The 19,179-nt window shown below is 44.3% G+C and overlaps 1 protein-coding gene across 3 annotated transcripts; it reads right to left on the reverse strand.

Moving 5' to 3' along the window:
* Window positions 1-5,136: 5,136 nt before the first annotated feature.
* Window positions 5,137-18,814, reverse strand: LOC110553810 (schlafen family member 5). Of its 3 annotated transcripts, none has more exons than XM_021645957.2 (5): window positions 18,665-18,814; window positions 13,572-14,599; window positions 12,018-12,143; window positions 7,848-8,562; window positions 5,137-7,677 (listed from the first exon to the last, which is right to left on the reverse strand). In XM_021645957.2, exons 2-5 carry the CDS (start codon window positions 14,569-14,571, stop codon window positions 6,864-6,866), a joined length of 2,655 nt encoding a protein of 884 aa, XP_021501632.1. In that variant the 5' UTR covers window positions 14,572-14,599; window positions 18,665-18,814; the 3' UTR covers window positions 5,137-6,863. The 3 variants fall into 3 exon arrangements, with proteins under 3 accessions (XP_021501632.1, XP_021501631.1, XP_060243127.1); XM_021645956.2 differs by having other exon boundaries at window positions 18,633-18,814; XM_060387144.1 differs by having other exon boundaries at window positions 18,578-18,814.
* Window positions 18,815-19,179: the final 365 nt, after the last annotated feature.

Raw genomic sequence — 19,179 nt, forward strand, 5'->3', positions numbered from 1 at the left:
TGAACAGTCCCCAGAATTCCAGGAAACTATCTGTCCCTGGGCAAGTGGGGCTTACAGGTTAGAACCATTTTTGTTTTAAAAAGATTCATTTATTTATTATGTGTTTATAATATTATATTTATTTATACAAGTGTTCTGCCTGCATGTACACCTACGTGACAGAGAGGGCACCAGATCTCATTATAGATGGTTGTGAGCCACTATGTGGTTGCTGGGAATTGAACTCAGGACCTTTAGGGAGAGCAGCCAGTGCTCTTAACCTCTGAGCCATCTCTCCAGCCCCTGAGCCATTTTTGTTTCAAAGCTTTCTAAAGGAAAGTAATTTAAACTTAAAACATGACTTTAGCCATCACACCTCCCCACCCCTGAGTTATATCTTGAGTCAAATCTTTGACTCTGTGGAGAGTATCTGTTCATATTTCGGTCTAACAATCATCAGCTTAATGATACCCAGATGGGAATTTATATATCTATACATATCTAGTTGACAAATTAATTATGCAAGGACCAACAGTAATTAGAAGAAACAAAAGTACCAAAGGCCCTGTGATTGCTGACATCAACCATCTAAGAGGAGCCTGCAAAGGGGAATGGGAACCAGTCATTTATTTCATCTCGGGTCCCCTTTTTTGCAATTTTGTTGTTCCTGCAGAACCCCTCCTCATCCCACACTGGGATGCTAACGGAACTGATGTCACCGAAAATTACTATGGTTTTCTAGCGGAAGCCTCCGTAGATGCTTGCTGCTTCTCTCAGCATAGCAGTGCACTCTGAGAGTCTTCGAAACCAAAAGTATGCTTGGAAAGTCTCCAGGTTGTGTCTCCTGAGGTGGTCCTTCAACCCCAGAGTCTAAAGGTCTGGCTTCCGAATTTGCTTGGGTAGTCTCAATGGGGCCTCCAGAAAATGTTAATCCCAACAGGCAAGAATATATAAGAGCATCACCACAAGTTTGGAGCCAAATTTGAAGAAAGCTTTATTAAATATTTTCCATGTCCATGAATACTGGCCATGCCCTTACCCGGGATTCTGGGAATATGGCTCCAAATTACATTAGACATGGGCTTATGTGGAGAGCTGAGATTCAGACGCCAACTAATGGCGCTGACATCTGCCCTCAGAACTGTAAAGAAGCTCTAGAGCGCATGTGCGAGTTGCGAAAGCGTGCCAAGCCACTGCCCGAGCCCGGGTCGTCAGACGGGGTGATGAGTGAGCAGCCAATCAGGGTATGACGCGTCACTTCACGTCACTTAGGTGCAACCAGGGCTTATATAAACAGCTCCACTTCGGAGCTCGCTCTCTCCTCCTTTCATCGCTTGACTGTAATAAAACCTGTTGCAGAAGGATCCTGTTGTCCGTGTGCGTTCTTGCTTGCGAGACGATCACGCGGCTCGCAACAGGCTTATGGAGGCAAACTCCACAAAGATGCATACTTCCCGTCTTCATCCAATCAGGGATGAACATTCATCCTGATGTACCTCCTGCCTACATATGACCAAGCACACATCCCACGCAATGGGCGCCACCATGATTTTTTATAGAAGTGAATACACCGGGCTTGTTATTTTACATGAACAGGCTCCCAGCATTCCAGGAAGTTGTCTGTCCTTGAACACGTGGGTCCTACAGGCTAGAGGTGGTTTTGTCTTATATTCGTCTTAAGCATCATAGTGATTTAAACTTAAAACTTAACTTTAGCGATTACATATGCCCACCTGCCTGCTGCCATGCTGTCCGCCATAATGGTCATAATTCTAACCCTCTGGAACTGAGAGCCCCCAAATTAATTTATGTGTGTTCACACATGTGCGTGCGTGTACATGTCTTGGTCATGGTGAAAAGTAACTAAGACCGGCCCACCCCCATGTGAGTGGATACGGGGCCCCTGAATAAAAATCCCAGACTTCTTTCATTTGAGAAGAGCCTTGTTCTTGGAAAGGACTCCTGTGTTTATTTGTCTACTGCAGGCAATCCTTCTCGACTCCACTTATTTGGCTTTGCATTCACCAAGATTCAAGCTCACAGCATTCACAGTGTTAGGTTTTTTCCCCCAAAATGGGAGGAGGGGAGGCAGAGACCCTGCAAACGCTTAATGCTTTTTTTTTTTTTTTCATATTTGTGAATTTTGCCTTTACTTTACATTGATTTAATTTGAAAACTGTTTCACAGAAGCGGGGGCAGGGGAAAGTGAATCTCCTCTTCTATACCTGAAAATAGCAGAGAGATTGTGGTGTCTGGTCCAGCAAAACTACACAATTGTCTCAGCCTTGCAACCCTGCTCAGGTGTCACTATGAGGCAGATGAGGGAGTTGGGTCTTTCCCAAGGGGATGTACTGTCAGTCTGTAAAGGCATTTGGCTAGAAGTTAAATACTAGATAAAATCCACTGGGAAAAAAAGTATTTAATGTTACTTAGATCTTGAATGAAAATGAGGACGTGACTGTTTCTAGGTAAGGTTGAAAAAAAAAAAGGTTTTATCGTAGCTGTGAGGAAGAGCACAGCTAGAGGCCTCAGGAAAGGACCAGACTGAACCTGGCCGTGAGGGAAGAGGGGCAGGGGGTATGAGCCAGGAAGCGGGGGCGGGGTTAGATGAGGGAGGGATGGAAGACCAAGAAAAGAGCCTAGGACTGAGAGCGCATGGCTGAAATGGCAGGTTTGTGTAGGAATGGGAAGCTGGGGGAAGGGGAGGGAAGCCTAGACTCTGGAGTAGAGAGGTTTCAGGTACGGAACAAGGTGAGGAGGACTTGGAGGAGCCACAGGTACTAAGTGAGCCTTGGCCCAGGTTTCTTTGGGACCTGACAGATCTCTGTTACAAATTCTAAGAAACCTCTTTTAAACAGCTGAGGCTGTAAGTGATGGAAGGTTAGTTGGAACTACCTAAAGTGGGTCAGAGGACTGCCAGATCCCAGAGCCGTCACTGTCATCCTCACAGGCCCAGACTCTTTAATGCTTAAAAATAACGTGTGTGTGTGTGTGTGTGTGTGTGTGTGTGTGTGCGCGCCAAGGAGGCGAACTCATTGGATATCAGAGGACAACTTGTGGGCTCTGCTTTCTCTTTTCAACGCGTGGGTTACAGACATCAAACTGAGTTACCAGGCTTGGTGCCGAGTGGCAATCCCTGCCGGGATATTGCGCCACCCCACTCCCACTACTTCTGTGGAAACTACAGATGCTCTCGACCAAGCAACCTCTTCTGATGTTCCCGGCTGCTTTAAGTGCCCAACGGCTGCTTGAGGAGGCTTTGTCTCAGCAGCACATGCCACAAGGAGGTGGTTAGAAGACTGGGCTGGGCTAGTTGCACAAAGAGCAGACAGCACCGGGGCTGGTAGGCCAAGCACACACGTCTTAGTTAGGGTTTACTGCTGTCACAAAACACCGACCGTGACCAAAAGCAAGTTGGGGAGGAGAGGGTTGACACTTCCAGGTCCCACTCCATCACTGAAGGAAGGGAGGGCAGGAGCCTGTGCCCACTTCCCCAGTGCTGAGATTACATCTCCATCACCTCACCCACTTCCTAACATGGTTTCTAGGGTTTGAATGCAGCATGGCGAGAACCCCACCAGCTGGGCTATTTCCCCAGCTCTCTACTATCTTTGTACTATCTCTTGTTGCCATAGAACCCAATTTTCCAGTCATTTCAGTTCTCAATGTCTTGTCTTCCGCCTTCACTTCATTCTAATGGTTAGTGTGGTCTGAGGTCATCACCTATCAAGTCCTGGTTGTCACTGTCCTTGAGGGATGGAAAAAAGAGCAACAGGATTCAAACAAAGAATTACACTTTAGTTACAACATTTTAAGTTTTTATTATTATTATTATTAAAAAAAATAAGCTTGAAGCAACTATGACAATGTATCAGCACTTCCAAATCCTATGTGGTAAAAATCTACTATATTTCATAGTTTTTCAAATTCCCCCATTCATTATACATCAGTTCCCGCTGTGGCTATGAAATGTTTATCCAGAATACAGGTTGATAAAAACTGAGAAAGCAGTTTATAAAGCCATTACATTCATAAGTAAAAACACAAGCAAGGCAAAATCTAGTCATAAAAGGCAAAAGCAGTCTTTCTCCCTTGGCACGAATTCTCCTTCCACAGAGTCAAATACTGCTACCAGTTTTTTAATGTATATTTTCAAAAAAATGTTTAATGCCTCTGCAAGCATGCGTGCCAACTCTAGAAGCACAGGATAGACATTATTTTCGGATGATGCTTTGTTCGCAACACAGAACACCTTCGAGGTGGCCACCCATAAAAATGAAGAAGATCTCACTTTTTAAGGCTTCGTGGTATTATGGTGTGTTGTGACATTCTGTAAATTACTTACTCCCTTCCACCCATTTGAGTAGATAGTCACTATTATTCTGTTTTCTGCTACTAGAAGCAAAATTCTATACTTCCATCCAGAAGCCTTTTACCTATGTGCAACTGTCTGTGTACAGTAAGTGCCCTAGAGATGAATCTCAAGACAAAAGGCTATAAGCATTCGAGCATTTCATTGAAAAGAATTCTAGGTCATTGCTAGATCTTCCTGGATGGAAGCATTCCTCTCCAAACAACATGACATCACATACGCTGGTTCTGTGACACTCATGCTACTATAAGTAAAGTCCCAGTGTGTAAGAACTATTTTAAACTCCTTCTGTACCCTTCCACCTATCACATGCTTTGTCCAGTTTCCTTTCAATCTTGAAGTTTTTCTCTTTTATATATAGAAAAAAATTGTTGAGACAAGGTCTCAACATGTAGCCCTGGCTGGCCTGGAACTCATGGAAAGCCACCTCCCCCTCCCTCTTGAATGCTGGGATTAAACCACCATATATAGGAACTTTAGAGAAAAAAAAATCATGACATTGCTACCAGAATTTCTCTACCATGCTGTTTCTTGACCTTTCTGGCTGTCCTCCTGCCTCTGCTTCCCTAGTGCTGGGATTAAAGGTGTGCACCACAATAGCCAGCCTAAAATTCTCTATCCTAGTTTCTTATTAGAAGCCATACTACCTTCCCCATATTGGAAATCTATAGTAAGGCATTTATGATATATTCCATATTACAGGAAAACCAGTTCACCGCCTATTAATAACATGGTTTCAAGTGAACACATATAAAAGTTTTAGAAATAAATGTTTTCCTTCTTTCTTTTCTTTTTTTTCTTTTTTTTTTTTTTTTTTTTTTTGGCTTTTCAAGATAGGGTTTTCCTGTGTAGCCTTGGATGTACTGGAACTTGCTCTGTCGAGCAGGCTGGCCTCGAACTCAGAGAGATCCATCTGCCTCTGCTTCCCATGTGCTGGGGTTAAAGGCGTGCACCTTGACCGCCTGGCTAGAAGTAAATTGTTTTGTGTGTGAATTTTTTAAATAACTTGTTCAATTTTATTTTATGTGCTTTAGTGTGAAGGTGTCAGGCCCCTTGGAACTGAAGTTACAGACAGTTGTGAGCTGCCATGTGGGTGCTGGGAATTGAACCTGGGTCACTTTGGAAGAGCAGCCAGTGCTCTTAACCACTGAGCCATCTCTCCAGCCCCTTGTGTGTTAATTTTTAAGACTGTAACTAGGCCTAAAGCAAACCAATTCTACCTTCAAGTTTTGGGTGTTTTTTGTTTTTTTTTTTTCTTTTTTTACAGTATTTCACCAATATCTGTTCCCCCTCCCTTCCATGAGCCCATCCCTCTGCCCTGCTTCTGTCTCCCCGACAGCATCCTTTCTGCTTTCATATCACAAGTAACCTGCTGTTCCTACCCCCACTGCTTTTTTTCCCCAAGCTTCTTTGTCTTTTTTCTAGTTCATGGCCTATACCTACACTCAGCCCTGCTTATACACACTCATATAAACATTATAGGCTTAGATACTCCTGTTAGAATATGTGATTTTTCTCCAAGTTACTCAACTTATATCATACTTTCCATATATGCTTATTTCCCTTAAATTTTCATGATTTACTTTTCCCTTTTTAATAAACAATTAACTCTGTATTTTTGTTTGTTTGTGTCTCCCAAAAAAGACGAGTCTGTATGGCTCTAAATTTTGAGTTTCTGAGAAACTAAAGTAAAGGATGAAAATTTTTCCTCCGTGGCCCTTGAAAGACTGGTTGAACTACTGAGAACCTGGAGAACAGATATTTGACTTACATTTGCATACAATGGTTACTAAACTAAATGTGAAGTCATGTCAACTTTATATCTGTATATCCATCCTTTGAGGTCCCCTACCTTCCAGACCACTAAACCCCACAGAGCGAGTCTCCCCGCAGCACTGTGACCGCGGAGACTCCGGAGTCTCCACAGGAATAACATTAAAGCTGAGTCAAAGGGCAAAGATTCTGAATGGAAAGGTCATGCATGAGGCAAAGATCAAAGACAGTGACACCAATAAAAGGCAAAATGGAAAACAACACAACAATCTAAACTGGTCTCACCAAGAAATTACAATCTGCAGTTTGTGAATTTATTTTTCAAAACATGTCCTGCTAAAGACAGACAAACTATACCCCTCTACCCTTCATGTTTTCCCCATACACCAGGATCAAGCATTTCTGTGGGCGTCTGTGTTAAAATTAAAAACAAGCAAACAAATAAAACAAGGAACATGAGTCTACTAGAACATATAGTTCAGCGGTCTTCTCATGATTAGCTCTTTCGTCCCTACTCCAAACAACCAGTACTTCCCAATAACACACACACATACACTGACAGACAGACAGACAGACAGACAGACAGAATCTCAGTGCCAATTACTCTGCTATCTTTTACAACTGTCTGAGTCATTTGCACCAGTACTTGTTTGCCCTAAGTGGGTGACTGCACATTAAATGTTTTGGTGCTTGAATGTTTAGATCAAAGAGTTTCAAAGTCTTCTAGAGACTTATCTTCCTAACAATCCGAAAGCTTTATGATGTACAGATGGGTTCTCGCCCTGGAAGCCAGACAGAGCAGAACATTGTAGAAAATGGTTGTGTCAGATGCCACTGGAATGACCCCAAAAACTATGCTTCTTTCCAGGCCTGAAAATCGGTGGACCCTCTCGAATACGATGTGATTACCCAGAATATCCAACCCCTCCCTGACCTGCACTAGGGAACTGGGTTCCTCGCTGAGCTGAGACGCAGTCCTCCTCCTCATTGCTAGAAGAATCTTGTCTTTACATTTGTCTATGTTTCTGGTGTTGGTGAAAAGAACAGCGACATCCCTGGGGTCATAGCCAGACCTCCAGAGACACCGGCATTTCTCTGCTATGTAGCTTGCCATCTGCTCCAGACTCAAGTCATCAGTAATCTCTAAACTGCCAGTGTCAGGTAGAACCCATTCGGGTTCTTGGCCCAACCTCAGGGCCTCTGGGGGGACATTGACGGGAGGGTTTTCTCTGATTTGCTGGATTATGTGTTGTAGGTAGTTGGTTATGTTGTCACCGTTACGGAGCATCCTAGTGAGGAACAGTACTTGGTTCTGCTGTTGGAGACTGGGAAGGCCGCTGCAGCACAAGTGGTTGATCAGAAAGTAATCCAGAAAGATGCAGAGAACCCCCGGGTCGCCTCTCCTGGTCTTAACAATGGATTTTGCCTTCGCATACCAGTCCCCGTCCTCGGTTCGGAAATTCTGAGCTTCATCCACGACGATGTGTTCAATGTTGTTAAAGGTTTTTTTCATGAAATTTTTCTGTGTCACTGCCTGGCAAAGGTTTTTCTTGCTGAAAGGGTAAGAAATGCGGTCAGATTTCTCTCCATCAAGCAAAACAAGTCAAACCAACTGATGGTTACAGTTCCTGAACCTGGTAGCAACAACCCAGAGCCTAGCCTGTGAACACCACACCCATCACAATTGCCCACCGGAAAGAAATGAAGAGTCAGGGCTGCGTACCTCATAAACCTCGTCAAAGCCTGGTTCCCACAGATGTAGAGAATGTTGTTGGCTTGACAGCTGAACACGTTCCTAATCTTCTCCATGATCCTGAGGGCTAGAGTGGTCTTCCCTGAGCCGGGTAAGCCATGAACAAACAGCTCTCCACACTTGCAAAGATTCTTTGAAACCAACTGATACTGTTGGTCCGTGAGTAGCATCATGATCTCAGAGGGTAGCTCTTCGTTTGAGAAGAATCTGAACCCAAACAAGACGATCACAAGGGACTGCAGCAGTTCCTCCATCTCCTCCACGGTTGTGAAGTTATAGGATTCGGGGTAAACCGGCATTTCTAAACTGGGCCTTACTGGTTGATCAGAACCCAGCTGTAAGACCAAGGGAATAATGCCTAGTCTCCCGATGTAGCCACCCACGTTCACCAATTGCTCCTTCAGAGTACGAGCGACTTTCATAGAATAAGACTTGTACTCCAGAGTCCACTGGCTGCAAATGGTGTACAGTATTGGGACATTGTTGGGGGAAATCAGAAGAGCATCGCAGATGACTCCTTGCTTCCTTGGAAGACCTAGGTCCACAGCCCAGCTGTGGGAGAAAACCAATACCCCTTGAGAGAAACAGCGCATTTCTGAATTTATTAGGTTTCTTAGTCCTCTGTGGTCTGAGAAGAGGTCCCTGTAGATGCTCTCTGGAGTATACGTAATCCTGTTGGGTGACACTGGACAGGGAAGAATCAGAATGGATTAGACACTTCCAGGACAGACGGATAATCACCACCGCTGTGGGAATCTTTCTGGAGTAAGCACTCGGACACCATTGAGAGTAGAAGAGAGGAGATGCCATCGGCGGGCCAAAGCCGGGACAGCCGGGGAAAGCCTTCAATCCCAGTCTCCCAGTCTACCCTGTACTCACCCTTTGCAGTCTAAAACCATCAAGCAGAGTGGGCAAATAAGCAAGATTTTACAGAAGAGTACATGGCAGCCTGCAGGACTCGAAGGACCATGACCCATTGTTTTAGCTATTTCTCCAGATCACCATCTGTTTCAGGTGACAGGTTTGGCAAACAGGCAGTACAAGCAATGCTTTAAGCAAATCACTTGATACATCAACAAAACAGTATCTAATAATTGGCTTTTTCTACCTTATTCCACTTCACCCCTACATGACTGCCAACCTTTGGGCCCTATCATGTGTCAATGATCAGTTTTATATTAGTAAAATAAAAAGAGAGTGAGAGAGAGAGAGAGAAGCAATCCTAAGTCTGGATGAGCCCCTAACCAGCTGCAATCAACATAGACAACAATGAGTAAAAAGTAGCAAAGGCAGCAAGAAAGAGCTTCACTAGGACTGCAAACATTTACGGAAAGCACAGCTTAAGAGAAATGACAGTTGTAAGTCTTTATGAAAAGGAGACAGCTGAGCTGAGCCCCAACAGTGCCCTCTAGTTAGCCAGTGGAAGGATCCAGAAAAGAAAAATAATAAAAGGAGAAGCTGGGAGTGGTAGAATGTGTCTTTAATCCCAGCAATCAGGAGGCAGAGGCAAGCGGATGTCTGTGAGTTCGAGGCCAACCAGGGCCACAGAGTGAGACTCTGTCTTAAAAAAGGAGGAGCATGTACAAGCGAGGAGACAACAAACACCATGGTCCATCCGGATAACTCCACATAGTGTGTGTTTCCAAAAGTGAGAGGCAAAGAAAGGAAGATGAAGATACAGAGGAAAGCATCCAAGAGCCACCTGGACACTTGACAAAAACCATATTATGGCTGGTTCACGGAGCAGATCAACATCTGCCACAGGTTGAGTTAGGAGAGGCAGCATGAAGGAGGCTTTATTTGTGGTGATGGAACTAGTTTGTATATCAACTGTGATGGCAGTTACACAAAACTATGGATGTGCCACTATCTAGAACTATACAGCAAAAATGTCCACCTCGTGTAAGTTACTTTTGAGTTTTTAAAGTCTTTTAAAAGATTTTTATGTATTGCATGAATGAGTATATATAAAAATGCAAGACACTATAAAGACTTTTGCATGAATACTATTAATAAATTTAAAAAGAAATTTGTTTATTTTTTATACATATGGGACTTTGTCTGCATGAGTGTCTGTGTACTGTGTGCATATAATGCCTGCACAGACCAGATGGTGACATGTGATCTCCTAGAGCTGGAGTTTCAGATGATTATTAGCTATCACGTGGGTGCTGGGAATCAAGCCGGGATCCCTGCAAGAGTGATGGTGCTCTCAATTGCTGAGCCGTCTTTTCAGCCCCTGAACAATTAACATTTTTAAGTACTTATAGGGAACAATATGCAGAATCTAAATAAAAATGAGAGGTTGTCATAACAGGAGCTATATGTTGGAGATGCATAGCTGGTCATATGGCTGATACCGTAAACTGGACACAGCAATAAAGTTAATCTAGGCTAAGAGAAACACTAGAGTTATCTTTGATCAAAATGGACTGAACTCAGGGTGTATCCTACTATATTTTTTTTTCTGCTATGATTTTTGTTGTTTTTTGGTTTTTCGAGATAGGGTTTCTCTTTATAGGAAAGAGACAAGCTGTTCTGGAACTTGCCTTATAGACCAGACTGTCCTTGAACTCCCAGAGATCCACCTGCCTCTGCCTCCCAAGTGCTAAGATTAAAGGCACTTGACACCACTGCCCAGCTTCTACTACTATTTTAATTGAACATTATTTTTGGAAAAATTAAATAATTCTTGAACTAAAACAAGTACAAGTAATAAAAATTCACATAGAAAAAGTTACTTAAAATTATCTTTTCTTTTTGCATTAATAAGTTTATGAAGTAAGAACTAAGCTTTACCTGCATAGGGGAAGATCACTAACAGAAGTTATAATCACGAAAGAGCCCACTCCAAGGACGACATTAACATATGAAAGAACAACATTACAAAGCCTCAAAAGGATGGGTATATAGGTATTCCATTAATTGTAAATGTCCTTCAGATGTGTTAGTCACCCATCTTACAGTTTAATTAGCAATATAATTTTTCAGAGTTAATAAAATCATAGCAGATTGTTAAACTTTAGCAAAATGTAAGCAGGATTTGTGTGATCAGCAAGCTAATATTACCATGACAAACTATGAGCAAATTTACTATTGTAAAATTGGTAATTCTCTCCAGATCAGCTCACTGACTGAATATATTGATCGTCAAAATAATATTGATACCACAAAATGCTTCTAAGATTCTTCTAGAAGAAAACCACCACAGTAAGACTGTATTGGTGAACATAGGTCTGCACATATGTTTTGGATTGCATTTTGGAAATGTTCAGCTAAATCGATAAGCAAGTGTTACTACTCAGAATTTATCCTAACAGCATGTCAGTTATCCATAGAAAAATGTGTATTGTACTGCTTAAAGCAGAAAAAAAAGTGTTGGGTATTGTGGCAACAACTTTAATCCTGGGTTCCAGGCCAGCCTGGTCTACAGAGGGAGTTTCAGGAGCTACACAGAGAAACCCTGTCTCAAAAAGGCAAAAAAAGAAAGAAAGACAGGGGGAGGGGGAGAGAGAGAGAGAGAGATAGGCATTTCCCAAAAGTCCATCTAAAGAAGGGAATCTGAAAAGAAATGGCAGCAGAGTATTTGCAGAGTTCTGGTTACCTATTTTATTTGGTGTTTACATGAGTTTCATGGTATAATTACTTATTAAAATTATGTCTTTGTTCTATGCTCCATCTGTATGCAAAAGGTTTCATAGTGAAATAACTAAAGCCGAGAAAAAAATTCATTTTAGAAACAGTAGAATTTAGAAACATTTTGGAATCAATAAAAAATGAAAAAAAAAAAAAAAAACCATGACAAACCAGGAACAAGGGCATGACAAGATGTGGCGCACTCAGCTCTCTGCTTACGCTCCACAATCATGCACCCATTTTCACTGCTAACGTTCCATTCTGTAACTATACTCCAATATGCTTACCCATCTCTGTAATGGTTTTTAAGTCATCATGTGGGTGCTGGAAATCAAACCCTCATCCTCCGAAACAGCAGCCTGTGCTTTTAACTGCTAAGCCATATTCAGGCCCCTCCTTAAACTTTCCATAAGTGGTTTTGTATGGACATAAGAATCAAGGCTTTTCCCCTCCTGAATATAGGAACAATCAGCATGTTCTAAACCCGCCAGAGAAGACAATTACCTGGAAAGTAATCCTTCTGCAGCTCTTCCACACCTCTCAGACTTGTATGTTTGAACACAGGCCTGCTTTTGGGCGTGGTGCCTAACACGCTCCTTGCGAGGGTCAACTGAGGAAAACTGTAAAGCTCTGAGGAAACAAGAAACAAAGGTGAGTATACAGAGGGCAGCCTGACTTCTTAGCTGAGCCATGTTAAACTCAGAGCTGTGATCTGTAAGCTATTTGCATTTCCAGTTCAGATCAACTGGAAACCAAACCCAGGTTCTCTGCAAGAGCAGCCACGCTCTTCACCTCTGAGCTACCTCTCCAAATCCTTAATATTTAATCACATTGAAATAAAATCGTTTCATTTTTTTAAGAATACCATTTTAGGTATATATGAATAGAAAATGTGAACGTCAATGGTATAGAATGCTGAACAGTTTTGAAATGGACCCTTTTGTTTTGTTACTTTTGAAGTTACCATTGGCTTTCTTGCATCTAATTTCATTTATCTTTCCTTTACTAAGCAGATGGCTATCACATCCTGGCTCTCTAGGTGTTCAGTATGGTTAGTATTATACCTCGGCTCCTGAAATGAGAAAATGTGGAAATCATGGTTTGCTCATGAAAAGCTCAAAGAAAGGATTAAAAATCATTTTTACAGGTTGGGAGATGGTTCAGCAGTTAAGAGCACTGGCTGTTCTTCCAGAGGACCCAGGTTCTGTTCCCAGCACCTACATGCAGCCCACAACCATCTGTTAACTGCAATTCCATGGATCTGTTGCCCTCTTCTGGCCTCTGCAGGTACTGCACATACATTTTGCACACATATCATCAAAGCAAAATATATATATATAATATATATATAATAATATATATTAAAATTAATCTTTTTAAGAGAGCTTTTGGAAATGGGGAGTGGAAACTGCCAAGAAGTTAGTTAGAAAGGACACATCTGCTGGTGCGGAAAGGGGATTTGCTTGATAATTAAATGAAAGCTGGTAATTGGAAAGGAAGAGGTTTTAATGTGAACATGGGGCAATCTGTGCTGGATGGGGTGCTCCATACCTGTCACCCACACTCTTGAAGGCTATAGCAGGAGGGTTTTGAGTAAGGGGCTAGCCTAGGTTACCCCAAATTAAAAAAATAAACTCAAAAAAATAAGCAAGAGATGAAAAGATGTGGGACAGAAGTAAGTCATTCAAGTCGGGCTTACTGGTGCATGCCTGTAATCCCAGCGCTCTGGGAGGCAGAGGCAGGCAGAGCTCTCTGAGTTCAAGGCCAGCCTGGTCTACAAAGCGATTCCAGGACAGCCAAGCCTACAGAGAGAAACCCTGTGTCGAATAAACAATCAAACAAACAAAGAAGTAAGTAGTTCGGATTAACCCCTTGCACCAACCTCTAATAGAACTGTCATTCTGATGCGTGCAGAATATTCAAGATGAGCAGTCGGACGGGAGGACAATGACCCACCATCTATAGCAACTAATCTCTTCCTCCAAATTCCAAAGAATTCCACATCTCCCTTTTTCTCTCTGCCTTCCCCTGCTCCCCCCAGCAATCTTGTTCTCTCACCTGGGTCGGTTTCTACCATCCAAGCTAACCAGTCCTTTGTGGCTATCTGCTTTGTATGATTGTCCTTTATCTCCCAGGAATCAGGCGCTTTGGCAAATACTGCACAGCAGAATCGTTCTACCTTGATTGCACAGACATACCCGTAGAGGGCCTCTTTCTCATACACTTCCAGGAATTTGACCTCATATTGCACTTTATGGTCCTGTGCACAGAAGTGATAGACAGGCATCTTCCTGATACAGCCATCAATAGTAGCCAGCAAGGTGGAAGGATTTAATTTTTCCTTTTCACATCCAATGACTTGACAGGTCTTATCGTGCACACCGAAAAACACATATCCCCCTTCAGAATTGGCAAGGGCAGAAACACACACGGGGAGTCTCTCTTTAAGGCCCTGGGAAAGGTCTGCAGAGAACATTTGAAAATCAACGTGTAGGGACTCTGCAAAGTTGAGTTTTTGCAGGTACTGGAGCTGCCAGCCTTCAAATAAACCAGCAGCTGAGATCATGTGGTTATCAACAGAGGCTTCCTGTGGATTTACTAAGTCAGGATCACCATCGTTCCTGAGAGCCTCGACCCTTCTTCTGAGGAACAGCAGGGCTTCTGGAGGATCCATGACCTCATTAAACCTTCCGCACCTGTGGTACAAATTGGAACACAAGGTAGCGAGGGGCACGCCTGAGTGGGCCACGTTCCACGAGTTCACATATATTAAAAAGAGCTCCCCCTGCTGCATCTCATCCAGATGGTTTCTGAACAATGGCGGCAGATTCAAACCTACTCCATCACACTCGGAATTGTAGTCTCTGTTCTCAATCTCAACCCTGACCATTCCCCCACCAGAATTCAGCAGAGCACACACTGCTTTAGAGATGACTTCGTTCTGTCTCTCCCGGTGGGCAGGGTCCATTTCCACCCTTTGCCTAACCCCAAGGGTGGCTCTCCCTCCATCTACAATGTACTCCGAAAAGTTCATTTCCAAACTTGCCAGGAAACTCATCTTCTCAGCCTGTAGCAGAAGTCTTTTCCTGAAACCCAGAAAGATAAAAACCATTAGGATGGGACAAGAGCGAGAAGGTGGGGAATCCAGTTTAAGGACGTCTTTCTGAAGTTGGCCCTTTATTCCCACATAGGGTGAGGCCAGCTCATTGAAAGAGACCAAGTCTGTGGGACACCCACTTCCATCACAGAAATGACCACAGGGCACTGCTCATCCTGATTTTGCTTTCTATCAAAAATTTACTGTGTGTGTGTGAGTGCACAGGCACATGTCACAGCGTGCACATGGAGGTCAGAGGACAACTCTCCCTCCGGAGTCAGTTCTCTCCCACCCTGTAGAATGTGGGGATGGAACTCAGATCATCACGCCTCCGTGCAGTCACCTCTACTCACTGAGCCATCTTGCCAGGGCTTATGACGTGGTTAGGGTGACTATTTTGGTCAAGTTCTCTGAATGGCAATGTCTCTTGGGTCCCCTGCAAAACCCAGGAAAATTTCTAGTAGTACTTGCATGCTTCCATGATCAAAAACAATCTCTTCAGTATGCTGATGTTTATGGCTTTTCTTGGTTCCTTGTCTCTCGCCACCAACGAAGACTTAGGGAATTCTTAAGATGATTTTCTTTTAGTCCAATCTGATTGCCTTAAGAATTTATCATTGCTAATATTAAACGGATCATTTTAAATCCTCTGATCCAGATGGTTTCTATTGTGTCAAAAAGTTACACATACAGGTTATACACACATCACACACACACACACACACACACACACACACAAAGGGAGAGAGAGGAGAGAGAGAGAGAATATCCATGCAATACAATTCTGATCAGGGAGGTTAAGACAGAATGTCTGTAGCTATGCGTGGCAGAATTTCATAAACAAAGTTAGTGACTATTTGGAAGAACAGGGATGGCAATTTGATGTACACTTTAGACATTTAGGAAGGTGCTTACCAGTGTACATGTGAGAAGCAAGTGTTTGTTTTTCCTAGATGAGTAGGGTGTCTAGAGTTTGAACGCCCTGAAAAGCTGTCAACCATCAGGAAAAATGAAAAATATCCCCACACCTGGCATCTCATGTCACCACCTTTGAGCACAGACTCAACAATCTGTGTCCCCTCAAGAGTCTGGCTGTGAGCCAGAGAGACGAGTTTTTGGACAAAAACTCAAGGTAGATGGAAAACCATATCTGGTTTTATTAATGACTATGATTCTTTGTCTAAATGTACACCAGTTCAAGGAGAACTACAAATTCATTGGTCTGTAAAGCCGGTTCTGCCCTGCAACTCTCGTTGTTATGAGCAACGCAAAAGAGAGAAAGGGATCAAAAGAAATAGGCTGATTTCACCACGGATGCTCCAAAGTGAGAACCATGAAGAAAACTCTGCTATCAAACTGGAAGTAATTAGCGAAGAACTCAATACAAGGAGGACTCAGAGTCCGTGCTTGTTTACTATATCGCTGCAGAATCAATGACTCCTATTGGCCATGTCCAAGAGGCTCTGTGGGTACTTACCTGGCCAAAGGCTGGGATCTAGAATAGCTAATGGTAAGATGGTGCCTTGCTGGAACCTCCTGGAAACTATGGATATCAATAGGAGTACTCACTTGAGAACAGAGTATTGATTCTGAGCTCCCTATAAAAAGGGAGTCAGCTACCACCGCTTTCATTGGCTGGAACTCAGTGACAGGAAGGGGAGTTGGAAAGCCTACAGAAGCAACAACTTGGCTGGTATTGTTTTCAGTGGGGACATAGGCAAGCTGCTAGAAATGGAGCATCCTTCATGATTAATTTGGGGAACATGCTTGGCTTCCTGAGGTGGAAGTGGAGGCAAAATTAGGGAAGTTGCCAGTTATTAGCCAACCAGCTTTTGAACAATCAGAGAGTTGTGGTTTGGCTGCTACAGAGTGTGTGATAAAATTCATATTCTCTCCCTCTATGTCTCTCTGTGTCTGTCTGTCTGTCTGTCTGTCTGTCTGTCTGTCTGTCTTCCAGTGTCTCTAGCTCTGTGTGACTCTCTTTCTCTCTCTCAACATTTTTCTCTTGGGTTGGGCAGACATTTCATATAAATGACATTAAATGCATAACATAAAAAAGAAAGGGATGAAGAGATGGCCATTCCACCAGAAGCCAAAACAAAGCCAGGAAGCAGGAATGTGGGATTGGTGACCCCCTTGATGACCTGGAATCCTGGTCCTTGGTGGGTTTCTAGGCTAGGCTGGGATGTAAATCTAGGCCCTGTATAAAGAAAGAAAGGGGCTGGGAGAAAGATGGAAGAAAGAAAGGGAGGAAGAGAGGGAAGGAGGGAAGAAAAGAAGGAAGAAACCCAGTTTTACAATGGATCAGGAAGGTACTGGAGAGATGGGGTCAATGGCTGCTCTTCCAGCTGAGCTGGGTTGGATTCAGTAACACCTCGACAAATCTAAGACTACATGCATAAATCATCTTGAAAACACAAATTTCAATATTTCATTGGAATATCATGAGCTCAAAACACACCGGGAAATTCACGAGTCTGCTGATTTTTTTTCCCTGTAGAAATTGAATCTATGGTAAAACCAATGGCTCTAATTCTGCATTCTACACTTTGAGACTTTTTTTTTTTTTTTTTTTAAAGATACGGTCTCACTATGCAGCACTGACTGACCTAGAACTCACTATGCAGAGCAGGTTGGGGGAAGTTACAGAGATCCACCTTTGACTGTCTCTCCAGCGCTGAGATTAAGAGCATGATTCTCATTTGGCATTTTAAGACTTGGAGATGCCTTCAATCTTTGTTTTCCTTTTCCCTTGCTTGCAAGCTTAGACTTCTCAGACCCACCAAGTCCCCCTCTCGGTGAAAACCTGTTGTGTAGTGAGGAAAACAGCTGTCTTCCCCAGCTCTGGTTAACACAAGAGAAGCCTCCTCTCCTCCCGTGCAGTTATTTAAACTCAGGAAGTAATATACTCAGGAACGCTGAGAGTAGTTTTTCGTTTCGTTTTGTTTTGTTTCATATTTTCACTAACAAAGAAATCCTGCGAGGCACCAGGACTTCAGAGACTGTTGTTTGGGCCCGGCAGCGACCACTGAAAGTCCTAATGCTAAAATGGATTTCTGCTTTCCGATGGGCTTAACTCCTATCTGACCAGGCAAACCCGTGGCCACACCACTCTCTTCTTTCACTTGCGCAAAGAGAGTAAAACTTCCGGATTTTTAAATGCCTCCCGGCCTTTAAACCCTTCCTTCTGGTACAGGACGCTGCCAGGCGGAGTAAACTACAGCTCTGGCGGAGATCTAACCACAGGAAACCCTCAGTTCGCTTCTACCCGCTCCTCCCTCAGCCCCGCACGCCTCCCCCGCCCCCCCCACCCCCCCTTCCACAAACACATTAGAGATCAGTTTCTATTTCCCCATCAGGGCAAGCCCAGCTTTGGTCTTTTTGGAAAGGGAGGGCCGCTTCCTCTTAGAGGCTTGCCTCTGAACCACCAGCCACCACCTCACCCCAAGCCTAGGACCTCCGCAGCTACCGCCAAATGCCCCCTCTCTTCTGCTCCTCTCTCATTTCTGCTTTCAGTACCACCCAGTGTTAAAGGGAAACAGGACCGCCCACTGAATTGTTGTTACTCGCGTTATCACTTATGGTCCATACTGGGCTCTGCGGGCACCCCGGGGTCAGCCAGCCCCGAGCCAAGCTTAGAGGCGGCTCTGGTAATAGACCGGACACTACCCCTCGCATCCCCCCCCCCCCCACAGGACCTCTCTCGGCCTCCTTCCTCAGGACGCCGGGTACCAGATTCAGCTGTTTGCTCTCCAGTGCGGCAAGGCACATCTTACAAGGCTGGGTTTGAAAAGGTTTGGGTTCCTCCCCACAAGCCTCCCCGCCGCCTGAGCCTCCGTGCTCCCGGTGCGTCCCCAGCCCGCTGCTCCCACCCGGAGTTGAAGAGTGGGAAGCGAACCCTGGGATTTCAGGCGTCGCATCCCGCTTTCCCACAACCTCGTGGTGGGGGCGGGGGGGAGAACGACACCTGATGATCCTGGCTTTGAGAAAACTTGTGCAAAGGACCTCGGGGGACCCGTTACCCGCTGGCGTCTGTCCTCCGCAGCGCGCCCACCTCCTGGAGTCGGTGAAGAGATCTCCCGGTCCAGAGTGTAGACCTCTGCCCTGCAGACTCTTGTTTTTGTGTCAGCTGAGCGCGGTGACATCGCACGGGGTGGGGCAGTGCGTGGAGCACAGGAAACCCCCGTGCAGCGGGCAAGCTTGGTTAACTCCGGGGAGACAGAGGATTACTTCTCTCTTTTATTTTTTCACTTTGAAGGGGAGGGAGAGCTTGCGTAATCCCATGTCTCCCTCCTCCTCCCCCCAAACCTCACCGACCCTATACGGATCTTCTCGGGACACTCCACACTCCGCTGCTCCAGTGCCTGGGAAACCCTCCTCGGTTTCTGCTGGAATCTTCACGTCCAGGGCATCAGTGAGCTTCAGGATGGAGGGAGTGGGTCGGTGGAGGCGTCGGGAGGGACGTGTTAAAAGCTCTCCTCTGTCTCCAGTTCCACAGTTCGAGATTGCTGATCCGCCCCCACCGCCACCACCCCGGCCTGTTTGTTTTTGTTTGTTTTGCCTTTAGCC

Source organism: Meriones unguiculatus, chromosome 7 (genome assembly GCF_030254825.1).
Source record: "Meriones unguiculatus strain TT.TT164.6M chromosome 7, Bangor_MerUng_6.1, whole genome shotgun sequence".
NCBI classification, from domain to species: Eukaryota; Metazoa; Chordata; class Mammalia; order Rodentia; family Muridae; genus Meriones; species Meriones unguiculatus.

What these genes read in the sequence shown, in the direction of transcription:
- LOC110553810 (XM_021645957.2), bottom strand. Translation starts at nt 14,571, where the DNA reads ATGAGTTTCCTGGCAAGTTTGGAAATGAACTTTTCGGAGTACATTGTA. An exon ending in GCAGAAGGATTACTTTCCAG is followed by an intron (nt 8,563 to 12,017) that starts GTAATTGTCTTC and finishes TTCCCTGTCCAG; the next exon opens with TGTCACCCAACAGGATTACG. An exon ending in GCTTTGACGAGGTTTATGAG is followed by an intron (nt 7,678 to 7,847) that starts GTACGCAGCCCT and finishes TTACCCTTTCAG; the next exon opens with CAAGAAAAACCTTTGCCAGG.